The sequence below is a fragment of the Pimephales promelas genome, chromosome 22, assembly GCF_988280905.1.
Source record: "Pimephales promelas chromosome 22, fPimPro1.hap1.1, whole genome shotgun sequence".
Classification (NCBI taxonomy): Eukaryota; Metazoa; Chordata; class Actinopteri; order Cypriniformes; family Leuciscidae; genus Pimephales; species Pimephales promelas.
Window position 1 is genome coordinate 19,273,819 of NC_142790.1, and position 19,261 is coordinate 19,293,079.

The 19,261-nt window shown below is 36.4% G+C and overlaps 2 protein-coding genes across 3 annotated transcripts in view; one reads left to right on the plus strand and one right to left on the minus strand.

Moving 5' to 3' along the window:
• Positions 1 to 10,869, minus strand: part of ctdspla (CTD small phosphatase like a) — a 42,103-nt gene extending 31,234 nt beyond the window's left edge. Inside the window, exon 1 of one of the 2 annotated variants that reach the window (XM_089125468.1) lies at positions 10,451 to 10,869. In XM_089125468.1, coding sequence (XP_088981594.1) covers positions 10,451 to 10,523 — 73 coding nt within the window. In that variant the 5' untranslated portion in view covers positions 10,524 to 10,869. The remainder of the gene's footprint in view (positions 1 to 10,450) is intronic. The other variant, XM_089125469.1, reaches the window with a different exon arrangement.
• Positions 10,870 to 13,040: 2,171 nt separating this feature from the next.
• On the plus strand, positions 13,041 to 18,874 carry gars1 (glycyl-tRNA synthetase 1). Its single transcript, XM_089125470.1, has 17 exons — positions 13,041 to 13,333; positions 13,753 to 13,854; positions 14,192 to 14,294; positions 14,426 to 14,567; positions 14,668 to 14,756; positions 15,171 to 15,247; positions 15,377 to 15,522; positions 15,600 to 15,749; positions 15,853 to 16,015; positions 16,096 to 16,260; positions 16,341 to 16,447; positions 16,557 to 16,703; positions 17,622 to 17,707; positions 17,789 to 17,898; positions 17,981 to 18,074; positions 18,161 to 18,351; positions 18,446 to 18,874. Exons 1-17 carry the CDS (start codon positions 13,073 to 13,075, stop codon positions 18,569 to 18,571), a joined length of 2,259 nt encoding a protein of 752 aa, XP_088981596.1. The 5' UTR covers positions 13,041 to 13,072; the 3' UTR covers positions 18,572 to 18,874.
• The last annotated feature ends 387 nt before the right edge of the window (positions 18,875 to 19,261 follow it).

Genomic DNA, 19,261 nt, shown 5'->3' on the forward strand with positions numbered 1-19,261 from the left:
GATGTGTCCTTTCACAGAGAAAATGGGAATTTTCCATAAATAAAATTGAGTATGATAACTCAGTCTTACATTTAGGAAAAGCATTAAAACTGGTAAATTAATGGGAGACGTGGCCAAGTGGATAGTGCGTATGCTGGCATCTATGAGCAGGCGATCTGAATTTGAATTGGAGATTTTCTGAAGAAAACGTTAAAGGGCTGGACCATATAAAACCTGATGCCACGTTGCTAGAGTGTTATTGATGGTTGCTATGCAGCTGCTAAAACATTGCTATGTGGTTGCTAGGATGGTTTAGGTAGTTGCTTACTGGTCCATATCAAAATAAGAAAAAGTAAGTGGGATTGAGTGACAATATAAAATTGTTGCTATAAAAATGTGCTATATTATTGATGATGGTTGCAAGGGGGTTGCCAGGGTAAGATATTTAGTCTTTTAGAATGTTGCTTTGTGGTTGCTAGGATGTTCTGGGTGGTTGCTTACTGGTCCAGATCAAAAGAAGAAAATGTGAGTGGGCTTGACCATACAAAACATTCCGCAACTTTGCTAGTGTATTGTGGATTGTTGCCAAAGTGTTTCGATGCAGCTCCTAAGGTATTTTGGGTGTTTTAGCATGCTGTAATGCAGTTGCCAGGATGTTTTGGCAGGTTGCTTATTGACCAAAATCAAACGAACAAAATGTGAGTGGGCTTGACCATTCATAACCTGCTGCCACAATTAGGGTGTTGAGGATGGTTGCCAGGGTGTTGCTATGCAGTTGCTAAGGTATTCTGGGTGTTTTAAAGCATGTTGCTATGTGGTTGTTAGAAAGTTTTGAGTAGCAGCATACTGGTCCATTTTTTTTTTCAAGTCTCTATGATATTCCTGTCTCTAGAAATGTCTCAGGTTTCTTCTGCAATGTAAGGAATTTTTTGTCCATTTCATTGCCCACAGGGAAAACAAAACAGCCAGGTTTACAAATAATAGCCTACCTCTCTTCAACAATCCAAATGATTTGATGTATCATTCATGTCTAGCATAAAGGTGTGGGAAGGCACACACACAAAAGTTCAAAGCTCTAACTTTAGAAGCATGAGCTATAGTAATATATTGACGCTTGATTTGGCAAGTATCTATAAAAAAAAAACAGTAGATTGGAGTGTAGGAGGCTCTACGTCTGTGAGTATTTTAACCTTTCACCACAGATCTGGCAGTTTTGTGATCTGATTCAAAAGGCAACAGTGTTTGAAATGGTGTCAACATCATCAGAGCATGTTTTGGCCATGTCCCAGCCTGCCTCAATGTTGTTCCCTTTTGACAATCTCCAGTTTCAACTCCAAGCCACTATTACCCCTCAGCTGTGAACTTGAACCTTTATATATGGTGAGTGCACAACACAACTTATAAAGCAAACATAAGTTCACAACACAACGGAAAAGCTCCTGACCACTAGAGGGCTCTCAAGCCCCTTTTCCACCAAAGCATTTTTAGAGCCGGTTCGGAGCAGGTGCCTGCGTGCGAACCAGTTCTTGGTGTTTTGACAGCCAAAGAACCGGTTGTCGGCCAGGAGAACTGGTTCCAAAGCGGCACCAACTCTTTGCTGGACTAGAACCGTTCTTTTACCATGTCATGCTTACGTCGGGGGCTGGGGTGGGTTTAGATGTGTTCTAAACATCTTTTCTGACCATAATAAAGGATCGCAAATCCAGGAGAAACATTTGCAGAAACACGATGGAGTCTGCCTTTGTAATTGTTATGCTTGAAGTTAACGCAAGCGGGATTTTTTTATCCATGTCCCAAAGCTCGTGGTAGGTTCCTAGTGACCAGACAGGTGAATTTGGTAATTACAAGTGAAATTGTGCAAATACCTTCTTGTAATTCTGCAATTCATCAAATGGTTTTTATTTTTATTCATCAAATTATATTACAATAAATTATACGTTTTAACATCTTGGTGGAATTGCCAGACGTTCCCTTAGGGATCATGCGCTGTGGTAGTGTGTCAAAGCATTCCCGAGTATAAATACGCAGCTATAATTCATGTAGGTGATAGTCATATTTTATGTCTATACAATGGATACATACTGTTAAAACTAATTAAGATTGCAGACTCTATAGCACAATGGCAAGGAAAACTAACCTTACCGCGCTCCGAGAGCCCTCTAGTGGTCGGGAGCATTTCCGTTGTGTTGTGGATTAATTTCGTTGTGTTGTGAACTCATGTTTGCTTTATAAATTTCATGTGTTGTGCACTACTGGGCCACCGTAATTATGCCCAGTTTAAAAAACATTCACAGAGAGAACCACTCTGAACCCAGGGAGCGCTGACTGCCCACAGAGCCAAGGTCGGTAAGTCTAAAATTGAGACTGTCTCCACTGGAGGAAACGGCTTCTGCCGCTGAGAAAATGGTACAGTATCTGAATCATGCAGTTATGATGATTAACATATAATGGGAAAGTCATACTGTTAAAATGGACTTGCATAAGTCAATATGTGGACATAAAATAAAACTGTGAGGCCCTATGAAATCCATTTTAGTTTTCAGTAGGGCTGCAACTAACGATTATTTTGATAATCGATTAATCGGACGATTATTTTTTCGATTAATCGATTAATCGGATAAAAAATTATATTTCTTTTTTGTTTATTATAACAAAATAAAACCCTAAAAACCACACTCTTTTGTGTGTTAAACAATCTACTTAATACAGATAACTTCATTATAAAGAAAAACAACAAATAAAAAAAAAATATATGACCATAACCTATGACAAAAATGCTATTGTAAACTAGATTAGTGGATAACTCAGCAAAACTTAGCCTAGAAATATCAGAAGTGCACAATAATAAACATTTAGTGAAAAAAACATTCCTTAGTGGGGAACAAATAAGAGACAATAAGTGTAGCACTAACTCTGGTAAAACGTTACACATTGCTCTTTGTATTGTTGTTATACATTCATGAAAAACATCGTAAAAATCAGATGCACAGCTGTTTTAAATGTAAAGCACAGCTGTTTAGTGAGGAAGCAAAATATAATAGATAGGACAGAACAAGAAAGGCTATTAATAAGATTTCAAAACCATCATAGACCTTTATCTACGGATCAATTATAATAATAACATTGAATCATCTTGGAAAGAGATCATCATGTTAACTGTTGTAACGCGACGCGCTGTTTGAACACCGAATAGAGAATGACTGACAGCCGCAGTGGAGGGAAAAGCTTAGGTTAACTTGAATTTAATGACTTAAATATACATTTCTATCTCACATTATACTATAGTATGGCTTCATAAAGTATACACGATTAACGTAGGTCACCTATGTTGGTTTCAAAACGGCGAATTTACCGAAAGGTGAATGATTTTCGTGTATGCTGCATATTGATAGCGGTTTCCTGATGCCCGCAAATTAGTTCAAACTCACGGAATCAAGAGTGCGCATGCGAGACAGAAGATAATGTGCTCCAAACCGTCCGTGTTGCGCGCGCGAGACAGGGTAGAGCGGCGAGGGAGAGAGACTGCATGTGCGCCTCATGAAGCGCATGTAAGAAGCGCATGTTCCATGTAAACAATCCCCGTGACGTAATCAGACCAACTAATCGATAATGACATTCGTTGACAACGATTTTCATAATCGATTATAATCGATTTTATCGATTAGTTGTTGCAGCCCTAGTTTTCAGAATCAGAATTAAAGAGCTTTATTGCTAAGTGTGTTTGCATGAATTTGCTTTGGAGACAGAAGAAGCTTCCAGTACACAGAGACAATAACCGTAGCCTACAAAGATAGTCAAATAAAAAATAAATGTATGCGAGTAAGATAAACATAAGTTAATAAGTTAAGTTAGTTTTAGTTAATTTTTTTAATTTTTTTTAGTTTTAATTGTTTGGGGTTTCAACTAATTCTAATGTCTAATCTAATGTCTGATTCAATGAAATCATGAAACTTGCAACAATTTATCAAAAGTTTACCATGTTTTTTGTATAGATTTTTCTGTATTCAGCGTAATTTTTTATTAAATGAACAAGCAAAAAGCATGTATAATCAGTTGAATTCATAGATCATAAACAATTTAATAACTCGTTCAAATTTAAATAATAGGGCTCTATACATTTTTTATTCTTTCCGATTATTTTTCCTCCAGATTTTTTTTTTCTTCTGGATTTATGATTTAATAAAAATGTATTATCAAAACGGTGGTAATAAAATGAAGGCAAATATACAAACTATTTAAAATTCTTTCAAAATATAATAAAAAAAAATTGGCAAACAACTGAGTTACTGCAAATTATTGCTATTTGAAACATCTAAGAAACATGTATGTATAAATTAGTGCTTTGTATTTTATTTCACTTGCTATGAAAATGACATAAAAAACTACACTGTAAAAAATTAATAAAATAAAACATAAATGAACATTAAAATATTAAAAAAATGAATATGAAATAAAATAAAAATCATCATTGACTATTCTTTTTTGAAAATACATATGAAAATAGAGTATTTCTGGCACCAAATTCCTTGTATTATTGAAGCTGGAATGATGATTAGCGAGCGGCCCAAAACAAACCAGAAGCAAAGCTCAAGAGATATGCAGCACAAATAACACAACAAGCACAAACATATGCTGAAGCACACATTTTTACTGCTACACTTAAGAGTCTACAGAGATGCTAAATACAAAAAGCCTAAGACTAACAGAACACAGTATTTCACACCAAGATAACATACACTAACACATTAACACACACCCAGTACCATCAAATGAAGAACTCCGAAGGGTGCCATTGAGTATCATTACACAAGCGGAAGCAAAGACCACCCACACTATCTGACCCTGATGACTTCTGGCTACTCTGACCACCAACAGTATTCAATCTTCTCAGCTTCCTCTCAACACCTCCATCAGCCTTCCAGAAGCCACAAATCCACAGATGAAGTCTTGGGAGATGATATTAACAATTAAAGAGAGGAGGAGTGTCTTAGGAAGAGAATAAATACCTCTGAGGCATCTGATGGTGGGTCTGATGATTTAGTGCAGAACTGTTTCTCACAAGCTTCTGAATCTCAACAGATGCCTTCAATAATATAGCGATTTATACAAATCAGATTGTTTGTACAGTAGCGCACAGAAAAAAATAACAGAATCAGAGATGCACACTTCATCAGATTTGTGGATTTACAGTACATCAAAATTCTGCTTGAAGATCAATATACTGTACGTCACGCCAACCTTAGGTGGAAATGGAAAAGTTGTAGTCTGTTCAGAAGGTTAGTAGATGACAATGGGCATTAGAATGATGATGATCATGCTTCTTGTTAAAAACTAACTTTGCAAACTAATTGTGTCCCATGTCTAAACTGAGAATCAGGAAGTCAAACATCCTTTTGCTATTGAGCAAGGCAAGGCAACCAGTCCATACTACGACCACAACGTTGGCGCTCTTCCATGCTGAAGTATGATTCTGTAGGATGTGGAAGGCAGCTTTTAATTGGCTGGCGATGTGAGCGGTGTGGGGATAAACATCTACGCTCAGAGACTTGCTAATCTGATTAAGGTAAATGGATCATCCAATGATACCTGACAAAGTTAAGACTTATTGGAGCAAAGCTGGTCAGTTCAGCAGCAATGCAGCACCAAAGCATGGAGCAGTACAGTGAATTTGATTAAATTCAATCCCATCCCACGTGGGGGTGTATCTGTAGCCTCGGGATAGCCAAGGAAAGTCTTCCTTTTGAACTCTATTAGCACGTCATGTTCCAATATGCTATTATAGAGAGCAAAGCATGATGGGGGAAGCCAGAGGCATCTTTTATAATGTCTCCTCGATAATAATAAATGCATTTCACTGTCAAATATGTCCTCCGCCTTCATTAATCAGACGTCCTCCGTATGAATCTGTGTATGGGTGTGGCTTTAAAGAAGAATTTTTAAGATGCACAATTTCTGAGACAGTAGCCTATATGACATGTAATACATTATTAAATAAAACTTTAATGTACTGTATAACAATAAAATTTTTCATTGAATTTCTATTTCAAATATGCTGTTCTTTTGAATGTTATATTTATAAAAAAATCCTGAAAGAAAATATATTAGTTTCCACAAAAATATTAGGAAGCACAACTGTTGTCAACATTGATATTACTAAGAAATGTGTCTAGCAAATCATTAGAATGATTTCTGAAGGATCATGTGACATTTGAGAATGGAGTAATGATGCTGGAAATTCAGCTTTGCCATCACAGGATTAAATTAATTACATTTTAAAATATTCGAATAGAAAACAGTTCCAGTATTTGTACAGTTAGCACAGCCTTGGTGAACATAAGATAACTATATATAAGAAGAGGGATGTATCTATAGCATTTTGATAATTTGGCCGATATTAGTGTTTTGTTTAATTTATCGCTATTGTATCATATTGAATATTTAGTTGTTGTGCATGCTCATTTTCCTTTATTTTTTACATTTAAATTACTGCGATTATCTAACAGTTATAGTTCATCTTTAAACGCAATGATAATTGAATACTGTTAAATGTAATCTTTGGCAAATCACAAAATGAATAATCGCATCCAAAATAAAAGTTTGTGTTTACATAATATACTGTATGTGGGTGCACTGTGTATAATTATTTTTTAATATATTTATTCACACACATGCATGTATATTTAAGAAAAAAATATTATTCATATGTAAAATATTTATATATACAATATAAATTATATATAAATCTATATACATGAAAATATTTCTTAAATATATACAAGCATGTGTGTGTATTTATATATATATAAAATAATTATACACATTGAACCCACATATATTATGTAAACAACACAAACTTTTATTTTGGATGCGATTAATCGCGAATTCGCGATTAATCGTTTGACAGCCCTATATTATACATTATAATGTCCTAATGGCCTAAATTCTCTTTAAAAATGGAGTCATTTTTAGTTTTTATTTATATTCACAATATAGTATCATTCATCAGTGTCTCCATATACGAAACAAACTACTTTCCCTCATCACAATCCATCATGACCCATTTCAAGGGTCACGTTGTGAATCCAGCATAAAGCTAATAATCCATAAATTGCATGAAGTAAACCAAACAGACTGCACATCAACCACAGATGGATGATACAGGGATTGTTTTTACAGTTGGTTGGATAACAGTGTTTCATGCTGATTGTATGATGTCATCATGTGCTTCCTGACATTAGCTGGCAGGCCAATTCCCTAGCGCTTATGCTATGAGTTTTTGTGGACTGACAAAACAAGGCCTCATGTCTTGCAAACAAACATAATGTGTACTCTAATCAACGGGAATTATGAGCACATATTTGTAATTTGCTGCACACTCACTCGGAGACCAAAAAAGGCCTCCAGACTATACAACCGACCGCATCGAGTTCGCAAGGCTAAGATTGCAACAAGAATGCAAAATGAGAGCATATTCCCAAATAAAGTGGAAGCAGACCTAACCTTGACAGACAATTTCTCTTAGAGAATGAGGCTAAAAAGCTTTTAACAAGCCCTGAAAGTCTCTACCTCATCCATCACATGCATGGTGCATCATCTACAACTGGATTCACTTTATCACCAGTGACGGACGGTGTTTGTCCCAAAACCCTCAGCAATAAGATTCCAATCCCAACTTCATTAAACTCTATCCATTATGCATAAAGGTGCAATCTATAAGCACAAACACCAGCGCCGCACTCAAAACACGACATGCATTTGTCAGATGCTTCTTTGCTTACAATGAAACCGATAGGTTTCTGAAAATAGCCCCATCTGGTTTGAAATATTCAGCAAGTGTGGCCGACATCCAAGGCCACTGGGTTAGGAGAGTTTTTCACCATAAGAGGGGACCGGTGTGCAAAGCTTCATTTTGGAAAGGGAAGGTTGTGTTTCTGCATGACAAACCTCAAAAGCTATGCTTCATTATCCTTTTTTGGCTGTAGATAAGAGACAGTGGCATCTTTTTAATGAGATTCTTTGAACGTAATCTCACAAAAAGCTGCAACGGAGATGGGAATTCCTTGCCATGCAAAAAATATAAGGGGTGTTCTTGCTGCAGCAAGCAAAGTGTCCTTACTCCTTATATTTAAAGGAAATGTCTTATACAGTATGAAATATCAGTGGTTGCCCCCCTAAATGCATCTAAAAACTAGATTTTAAGGTAAAGGAATGACAAAACAACATGGAAGTAGAAGTAATTGGCGATTGGAGGTTTTAAAAACAGAACTGAGATGCTTACAGAGCACTTACAATAATTATTCTGTTAAAACTTCTGTATTTTTTTTAACTGTAAAGTTGTTTTAAATCCATCCATTTTTAGTTGATAGGGTTTTAGGCATTGTAAAGTATTACAATTTGATATAATTTTACACAGGAAAGCAATTTGTAACACCAAAATAATGTTACATTTTCTAAACATCTTTATCTATTTCCAAAATGCAGGTTATTGATCTTATTGTGAACAATTCCTTCACGGAAATGTTTCATTTTTAACTTTTTTTTAACCTTTTTTAATTAAAATGTCAAACCAGTCTTCTCATAAAACGATACTCTAATCTTTGGTGGTGAATTTTTCAATTCCACTCAGATGTATCAATAGGGAAGAAAGAATCGGTCATTGCTTCCACTTCAACCATTCACTTTCAGTGTGTCTCACTGCAACCCAGATTCTACTTTTTTGAAGAAAAGAAGATCAAATTGGAAATTATTTTGTGTTGATTATGTTTTACTTCTATTGAACCTGGAACATTTCTTTAAAGGGCATTATTTTCAATCATCAATCACATTAAATCTGTTCAAAAAATGACTAAATGTTGCTATAGGGGTCCATTCACTACCATAAGAAGTGGGAGGCTATGGCTTGATTTGCGAGTGTGTGCTTTTTGGTTGTTGAAACATGGCTGTGTATAAACAAAAATGTTTTTAGGACCACTGCTTTACAAAAAACAAAATACACCTGGCAGACAAACAGAGCGTTGAGCTTATTCTCTGGAGCCGATCATAAGAGGCCAACATTATTGCACCGAGAAATATCTCTGAATCTAATAGGCAGAATTCGAGCTTAGCGGGCATCCTGTCTTATCCTAAATATAAAGTATGTTACATGAGGGATTCCTTTGTCATGTGATCCTCTCATAGTGGAGGTATCCTCACTCAACTGATCCAACTACCCAGCAGGGGAGTGCTGAGAGGGTGCTTTACGCCCCAAAACCAGACCTCGTCCTTCTGCTCCTCTCTCGTCAAGTAAGCCCTCCAACATGTGGACTACCATCTGTTTGTGCTCTAAGTGACTGTAAAATGTTTATGTTGTGTTGTTATCCACAGAAAAGCAGCCGTGGAAATAATTTACGTGATTTATTTACTCGCATGAATTCGTTTGGGCTAATCTCATCACTTCATCTCACATTAGTATGTGTTGTGTTGACTTAAGCAGGCATAAGACTTCCATGGGTTTACACTCTCTTGAGAACTACCTTGAAGAAGCAATTATAAAAAGCCACTGATAACTGGATAAGTACGCTCCATGGAAGTGCTATGGAACTCAATAAGCATTTGATACCATATTGTTTTAATCCCAGGAACAACAAGGGGTTTAACCACATTGGGTTTTCAGATGGTGACCAAAACGACTCAAAATGTGTCAAGAGCGCTTGGGGAAAGTGCCAGGCTGGGTGAACTCATTGAGTAAAATAAATCTTACTTTAGAAGCACTGCAAAGTCCAAAGAGAAAATGAAGACATTTCTGCTTCACTGTTAACCCAATCCTTCCAAAGTACAGACAACAGCAATCCACCTCTTACACTGAAATTACATCATATGTTTAGCAGTTAAACTGATTCTTTCATCCACAGTTATCGCTTTCAAGAGAGAAAACCATTTCTGAGCAGTACAATAATGCATGGTTATCATAAGCAGAAATTGGTACAAAAAACTGGGACCTGAATGGCAGAGAATGGCAAAGCCAGTTCAGTGTTTTGATTTCAGGCTCAGTGGCTTTAAATATTTTCTATCCGCTTATTGAGGCTCTGGCTCCAGCACAAGCATGGATTGAAGCATGATAAGATTGATGCTTAGGGAAATAACTGTGAGCGAGTACAGTGCATCCATATTAAATACATTGTTGCTTAAAACCACGAACAGAAGGCAGCCGACTGGAAACACTTGTTTTGAGATTCTCAGTCAGAAGCTGAGAACCATACATTGAAGAAAAAACAATTATTCTATATTTTAGTTTTAAATTTACAAAAAACGACAATAATATAAAACATTAATTATAATAAATTATTTAATTTATTATTATTAGCATGTTATATTTAAAAAAATCTTATGGATTAATACAATCTTAAGAGCATCAACAGCAAAGCCGCAGTGATTCCGCTGTCAAAACAAAAACATCCAACATCCAGTCCAATAAGCAGTCGCATCATCTTACCTTTTTCTTGACAAGAAAGGCTCTCTTCCTCCTTTGGATTTGCTACCTGGGTAATGATGGACGTGTTGTCCATGGAAACGGGATTTTATTCCTCCTCAGTCACTTATGTTTTGATAATTTTCAGCTAGCCTGATGCTAGCGAGCTAGCGGAGTGTGTCCAGATGGCAAACGCACCATACACCGCACACGATCTTACACCACCGCATCCACATAAACATACAACACACACTTCATGATCATACGGCGATCGATGCAAGACGATGCTCCTGTCAGATGACGGAAATCGACGACATTTCAGCCCTCGTGTGAAATCAGGACTATGGAGATCAGTGACAGAGTGTGTAATAACAAAGAGTCTAAATCTGCAGCCGCTCTTTCTCTCTCCCCTTCTCTCTGTGTGTGCGTATATGTGTGTATGTGCGCGCGTGTGTGTGTGTGTGTGTGTGTGTGTGTGTGTGTGTGTGTGTGTGTGTGTCACACACATGATTTGACCGTGTGAAACTACCCTTTAGAAAAATGTACCATGGAAGGGTAACCCTATAGTACTTTTACTTGATATCAGCTACACTCATAAAAGTGGGGGGAAACTTACAGAGAAAAAATAATAAAAACCTACAGAGAATGTTCCTAGAACGTTCTTATTTGGTTCCCAAAAAATAACCAAATGGGAACAATATGGGAACGTTAGGGAAACGTTCTGTGTTACTGGGGAGTGAATAAAAAGTTTGTGTACACTTAAAACAAACAAACAAAACAACAACGAATCCCCTTTTTTTGCTTGTTGCGTATTTTACAGAAGACTATGCACATAATGTTGAACCCTAGTGTAGCATAATGTCATGACACCAGATGAAACAAGATAAATGATATTTTATAGCCTACATTTGTTATTTTCTGACCCTTTTTTAAGGATATGTTCAAATAGCAGCTTGGATTTACATAGTTTGCTTCATATCAAAACCATCTAATAAAGAAGTGTTATTAAAATTTCAAACCTGTTTCAGACCACCAGGAAACCATAAGCTACTGTAGGCCTATATGAAACATCACATTTCAAGAATCTGGTGATGAAGAAAATGATCAATTTTAGCCTATAGGCATAGCTACATTAAACAGAAGAATCTTTAGAGGGGAAATGATTTTGATAAGCTACTAAGAAATCGCAGTGATTTCAGAAATGTTTTAATGACAGGGCGAGAGGTGGGAGGGATACTGAATATTTTATGATGGTGGGTGTTTGATCTGAATGTTTAATAAGGCAGTCTGTGATGCAACCTTCACTTCAAGTTTTACAGCCTATTTATACTGTATTACATTTTTGTATCTTTTTAACGTTTTAATATGAATAAAATATTATAAACAATGTAACTATAAATAAATAAATAATGTCAACAGGCCATTAAAATATATATCATGTTTAGTGCTTATTCTTGTTGATTAATTAATTTGGATTTTTAAAAACCAAATACGAATTAATGGTTGTTTTATTTACAAAAACATTCAAATATTACAGAATATTCTTTTAGCTAATAATGAAAGTCGATATAACTAATGAGTGACGTTTATGTGTAGAGTAATTGCAGTGTTTACTTTGTAGCAAGTGACTTTAGATTGTTATTAGTTGTTGTTGAGGCAGTGTTTGAATGTGTGCTTACACTGACATCTTGTGGCCGAATAGTGTGTTAACTCCAGGAATCCTGTGATTGGAGGAGATAATCTGAAGTCAGATGTATTCATCTTGCCCGATGCTTTCACAAATAAAGAATGTCGCAAAACAAGTGTCTGTCTAAGGAAACAATTGCAGAGGATATTATATTATATTAGAATCCCTTTAACATTATTGAAATATTTGTATACAATAGGTCTATGTAAATTGTATTATGTCATCATATTCATATAGCGTACTGTAAGTAAATTGTCTTCTCTAATTATATTCTCCAAAGTGTACTGAGGTATAGGCCTACTGTGGATGTTGTACTGACGGATGAATTATTAATGTTAGGGTGGGGTAATCTAGACTAGCCAAAAATTGACAAATTATCCTTGCCATTTAAGCAGGTGTCGGTTAATGCATTAGATAAAAATGGCCCATTCTATCGATGGATCTCAATAGTAAATATTGACAACCACGAAATTAATGTTATTTCTTAAGTATTGATATTGTGTGAATTATTTTAGTTTTAAAAAAGGACTAATAATTATATTCTTGTCTTGAACTTATATTGTTTAGCTATATTGTGTGTGTTTTAACTGTTATCTTCGTTGTATTATATGTTTTATTGTTCTGTGTATTGTTTTTCTCTTTTTTGCAAGATGTTCATTTCAAGAAGTCAATAAAATAGCCTATTATTTAAAACGATTTATTATAATGTTTCATGTATTAGTAAACATTTGTTTATTTAAAGTAGGATTTAATTTATATTTTACATAATTTTTTTTTTTTTTCGATTTATTATCTAGATATCTGAGATATTGTGTCGAATCTGCTATTTTTAAATTAAACTCATCCAATGACACCGAAAAAAATGGCGAAAGTGTCGAACTGAATCGCCGCCCCCACTTACTCATTTTTAAGGATTTCATCATTCAGTTCCGCGGTGTGGTTGCTCCTCCTCTCGGTCCATGCTGTCTCTGCGTAGCGCAACATCAGCACTCCTACTCAGGACCGGTACACAGATCGCCACCGTCCGAACTGTTCCGAGGGTCCGATCCAGTCCCATACGCCTGTGTGCTTCCCCTCCGATCAGAGCACTCTCGCTGTCGGGCTGTTTGTGTGAGAAGAAGAAGAAGAGAAGCGCGTGGCTGGAGATGACGGGAGGACAGAATATGGATAGCAATATTGAAGAGGTTCTGGCTCCCTTGAGGCTGGCAGTGAAGGAACAGGTAATGAAAGACAATAACAAGCTATGCAATATGCTGCATTACTATCTCACATAGTCATGCATTGCATAAATACGTACGTATTGGCTTTTTATTCAAAGTGGAAACGTCATTTAGGAACGTACTGCGGCCCTTTTATATTATTCAAAATTGTTAAAATAGTTTATTATGGAAAACTACATAATACACTTTTGCAAAAGTGATATTTCAGCAAGTGTATTACAGTGTGGTGGTTTTATTTGGGGGTTTTACTGTTGGATTATTCAGTCTGTCAGTGCCACGTTTGAGATGAGCAATTCAGAGACCAATGGAGATTGAGGGTGGGGAAAAACACAGATTTGGAAAATGTTGATGGATATATACATATGCATTTTAATATGTAGTAATCATAGTAATATACTAAATTGTTTATTTTTCCACAGGGTGATCTTGTGCGTCAGTTGAAGGCAGAAAATGCTCCTGATGTTGATGTCAATAAGGCCGTTGCAGAACTGAAAGCTCGCAAGAGAATCCTTGAGGCCAAGGTGAGAAATGTTAATCTGTCTTTCATGTTTCCTTAAAGTCACGTGTTTAGTTATCAGGTTCAATACATTTGAAGTCTGTAGAAAAAGAAAAAAAAAACAGATTTTTTTTTTTTTTAGTTTACAAGTTTTTCATTTCTTTTTTTGATAGTAAAGAAATTTGGATTGTTAGACATGCGACAGTGAAGATTGGAGTAATGATGCTGGAAATACAGCTTTGCATCACAGAAATAAATTATATTTTAAAGTATATTTATTTAAAAAATCCAATTATTTAATCCATTTTTTTTTTTTTTTTTGAAATCCAAATGATTTACATAAGTTTTTTTCCATTTTACAGGAGCTTTCCTTACAGCCCAAAGATGACATTGTGGATCGAACAAAGATGGAAGACACTCTAAAAAGACGTTTCTTTTACGATCAGGCATTTGCTATCTATGGCGGTGAGTATTTTCTGTTTGTTTACAAAATTCCTCCATTTAGAAGTATTTTAATAGCTTCTTTATTAGTAAAAAAAGAACCTATACTTGTTATCATCAACTAATAGTTTTTTTGTTGTGTGTGTGTGAGAAAGGTGTGAGTGGGCTGTATGACTTTGGGCCGGTCGGATGTGCTCTGAAGAACAATATCCTCCAGGTCTGGAGGCAACACTTCATCCAGGAGGAGCAGATTCTGGAGATCGACTGCACCATGCTTACACCAGAACCCGTCCTCAAGTGAGCATTCAGCTTTCTATTCCCCTTTAATCTGTTTATTCAATCTGTTGCCATGGCATCATCTCTGGAACTCTTATTCAATGCTTTTGTCACGTTTCAGGACATCCGGACATGTGGATAAATTTGCCGACTACATGGTCAAGGATGTCAAGAACGGAGAGTGTTTCCGTGCCGACCACCTCCTTAAAGGTTTGTCATTGTTTCTTATATTAACAACTGCTAAATCTGGACCAAACACCTAAATCTGGACTCCTTAAAGTTGCGAAAGTTAACTTTATGTATTGTTAGAAAATATTTATGACTCTTCTTGCAATCTTTTTTTTAAATAAAAAGCTCTGTAATGAAAATGCACCTACCTGTAACTTATTTACTTAAGTATATACTTAGTTCATGGTGATTTAAGCCAATTAACTTGGTTAAAATGGTTTCAGTAGGAAATTTCTATTTCAAAATTTCCAAAAATGTGAACGCTGCTTATATTTCATTTTAATTCAGGGAATATACAGTAATGTAGCAGTAATATATCCTGTGGTGAAATTAAATAAATAAAAAATAAACACTACGACTACTAATAAAATGCATGCATTGTCTTTTGCTTTTTAGCTCATCTACAGAAATTAATGAGCGACAAAAAATGTAAGGCAGATAAGAAAACTGAGATGGAGAATGTCATCACTCAGGTATGTCTCACTTGGGCAATGTATAATGAATAGGGAAGTCCACACCGAATCCACAAAAATGTTTTTGGCGGTAATCATTTGTTTAATTGTTTATTAATTTGTTCTGTTTACTATTATTATTTTTTTCAGATGGATAATTACACTCAGCAGGAGTTGGCAGATTTGTTTGTGCAATACAATGTCAAGTCTCCCATTACAGGAAATGACCTCACACCTCCCATCTCATTCAACCTGATGTTCCAGACCTCCATTGGGCCTGGGGGCAACATGCAAGGGTATGTTGGGCACCCCTAGATTGCATGCTATAATTTTAAAATATTCATTATTTGTGGGTCTACATTATTTCCTTTAGCTATTTAAGGCCAGAAACCGCTCAGGGAATCTTCCTCAACTTCAAACGTCTTTTGGAGTTCAACCAGGGGAAGCTGCCATTTGCCGCCGCCCAGATTGGAAACTCCTTCAGGAATGAGATTTCTCCTCGCTCTGGCTTGATTCGCGTCAGGTGCGGATTCTAAGTTCCTTTTGAACATAACTCGCTTTTGTTGTTTTGCTGTCACACAGAAGTGTTTCCATTGGGATTTCAAATGTAATATTTCTCTCCATAGAGAGTTTACGATGGCTGAGATTGAGCACTTTGTAGACCCGACTGAGAAGGTTCATTCCAAGTTTTCAAATGTTGCTGATCTGCAGATCATGCTGTACTCCTCCAAAGCACAGACTAGTGGGCAATCTGCCCAGATAATGAGGCTGGGTGATGCCGTGGAGCAGGTTAGTCAAGATCTCAATTATAATGCATTGATTAGAATTAACAGTTCGGTTGTTCTAACTAACTTTCGTACTGTGTGCAGGGCATCATCAACAACTCCGTCTTGGGCTACTTCATTGGAAGGATCTACCTTTATCTGGTCAAAGTGGGTGTGGCAAAAGACAAGCTTCGTTTCCGTCAGCACATGGACAATGAGATGGCCCACTACGCCTGTGACTGCTGGGACGCCGAGACCAAAACCTCCTATGTACGTTCAGTGCTTGCTCGAGGACCTTCTGTGCAGTAGAATAGGTGTTTATTTGTTTGTTTGCACATGCTCTTTTTCAGGGGTGGATTGAGATTGTGGGGTGTGCTGATCGCTCGTGTTATGATCTTCTGTGCCACGCACGGGCCACCAAAGTCCCTCTGGTTGCTGAGAAACCCTTGAAGGAACCCATATCCTTCAACTTCATTCATTACTTTACTAATTACAATTGTCAAAGCGTTTGATTGGGATCTGAATAGTTCTGTTTGTCTTCAGTCAACTTCCTTAATTGCTTCGCACAAAGTTGTAAATGTTGTCCAGTTCGAGCCAAACAAAGGAGCCATCGGCAAAGCATATAAGAAGGATGCCAAGTTTGCCATGGAGTACCTGGCCATCTGTGATGAATGCTATATCACAGAGCAGGAGAAACTCCTCAACGAGAATGGGTGAGCATCATCGATTTTAAAGTGGACATAGCATGAAAATCAGACAAAAAAATGTCACAGCTGTCTTATAAATACCTCAGGGAACTATCAATGTAACTCCACAACAACTACATAAATGTATCCACTACCCATTCAGAAACGTCCAGGTGCAGTCTAAAAGTTGAAACCTCTTCCTGAGTCTCTCCATAAGGTTGCACTCCACTACTTATTTCTGAAATTTGACTGAAATTCACGTGTTTTGTTATTGCCAGAGTATCCAAAGCTTGTGGAAAGGATTTTCATTTTTTCCATAGAAAAAAATATACTATGGAAGTCAATGAGACAAGAAACTGTCTGGTTACTGATATTTTTCTAAATATCAAAAAATCGTCTGAATACATTCGAAAATGGTAAAACCCAACTGTTTAACTCAGGGGGAGTGGTAAAATGAGCCTATTTCCAAAAAAAGTGGACTATCCCTTTAAGGTGACATAGTTACATTGTACTTACTCAAATAAGTACGGAGTAATATTAATTAACTATATGTTCTTACTATAGAGTTATCGTTATGCATAATCTACTGTTATTACTATAGTAAGTACAAGTAGTTATGTGTAACTACATCACCTTAAAATAGGGTTACCAAAATGTTTAATGTCAATAACCCCCAAATATGAAGATTCACTTTATAAAGGCAGTTTTTTTTTATCAAAATGACAGTAAAAGTTGTGAAATATTATTACAATTTAAATAACCTTTTTTCATGTTTTTTTTTTTTTTTTGAAAACATGTTTTTACAGCTATTTAAAAAAAAGGGGCATACAAGCCCTTTGATATGTCCCATCCCAGCTTCCTTTTTTTTTTAATCATCAAATTAAGTCTTAATAAGTTTCCACTAATATGATTCTGTTCATTGATTGGTTTCCTCTGTCACTGCAGTGAATTCACCATTGAGACCGAGGGCAAGACTTTCAAACTCACCAAGGACATGGTTAATGTCAAGAGGTTCCAGAAGACCCTGCATGGTAAGAAGCAGAACCTAACCTTTTATGTCAGCATAACAAGAATATATAAAAGACATAAATAAACTTGGAATTTATCCACAGTTGAGGAGGTTGTTCCTAACGTGATCGAACCCTCCTTCGGCATCGGAAGAATCATGTACTCCATCTTTGAGCACACATTCCGTATCCGAGAGGGTGACGAACAGCGAACGGTAAACGCATTATGCTGTAATATTCGGTAATTAATATGTTTGTCTTGCTTTATTTATGAACTTTGCTGCTTTCTCTGTTCAGTATTTCAGCTTTCCTGCAACTGTTGCACCATACAAATGCTCCGTCCTTCCATTGAGCCAAAATCAGGAATTTATGCCGTTTGTTCGAGAATTATGTGAGTTATAACGTCTGTACTTTATTTATAAAAATCCATCAATGATATCGAAATAATATTTGTAATAACTATGCTTTGCTCAACAGCTGAAGCCCTGACCAGGAATGGTGTCTCCCACAAGGTGGATGATTCCTCAGGATCTATCGGCAGGCGCTATGCCAGAACGGACGAGATCGGAGTGGCATTCGGTATCACCATCGATTTTGACACTGTTAATAAGACGCCACACACTGCCACTCTGAGAGACCGTGACTCCATGAGGCAGATCAGGGCTGAGGTAAAGCAGTTGTGGGCATTTTTGTGTCTTCATTTCATTTGAGTAAGCATTGGTGGTGACTATTTGCTGATATATACAACCTGTTTATTTACAGGTTACCGAGTTGCCCGAAATTATTCGTGACCTGGCCAATGGTGCCATCACATGGGCAGAGGTGGAAAGCAAGTACCCGATCTTTGAAGGCCAGGAGACCAGCAAAAAGGAAACATTGGAGGATTAGGCTTTCTATTAGTCTATCTCATCTGCCTTTTCACTGGAGGCAGTCACAGACATTTTTACATCTGCATTCATAGGATCAAATTTATGGCCATTATAACGTACAACCATATGTTCCACACAACTGGAACCACTGTAATCAAGTACTCCTTTAAAACTCAAGGAAACTGTAAGGACCTAAGGATGACCGTAACTAGGTTACTGTACTAGTAAAAGGATTTCACCATTCCTGTTTGTGGGTTTATAAATGAAGACATGAATCTTGCATATGGTCAAATAAATCAAACCAGCACTTTCTGGACCTATACGAGTGTGTTTGGTCAGTTTTTGTTTGATCAAGTGGGTGTTCAGCATAAGATGCACTGATTTTGTTGGCCACGTGGGGGCATTAAAGCTACTTGATAATTGATTGTATGGATACAATCTTTTTGACTCAAAGTCTGCTCATTGTTCAACACAAGGCTCGATTGTATTTAAAATATTTTTTTAATGGAAACTGGGAGTATTAATATTTAACTATCTGCGATTCATTTTGTGACTTTATTTTATATAAATAAAATTCCATTCTTGATCTTGTTTTTTTTTTCTTTTTTGTAATTTAGACCATTTTAATAAACTTAAAAGTATTAATTATTAGACCATTTTAATAAACTTAAAAGTATTAATAATTAAGTACTTTTTATTCATCTTGAGG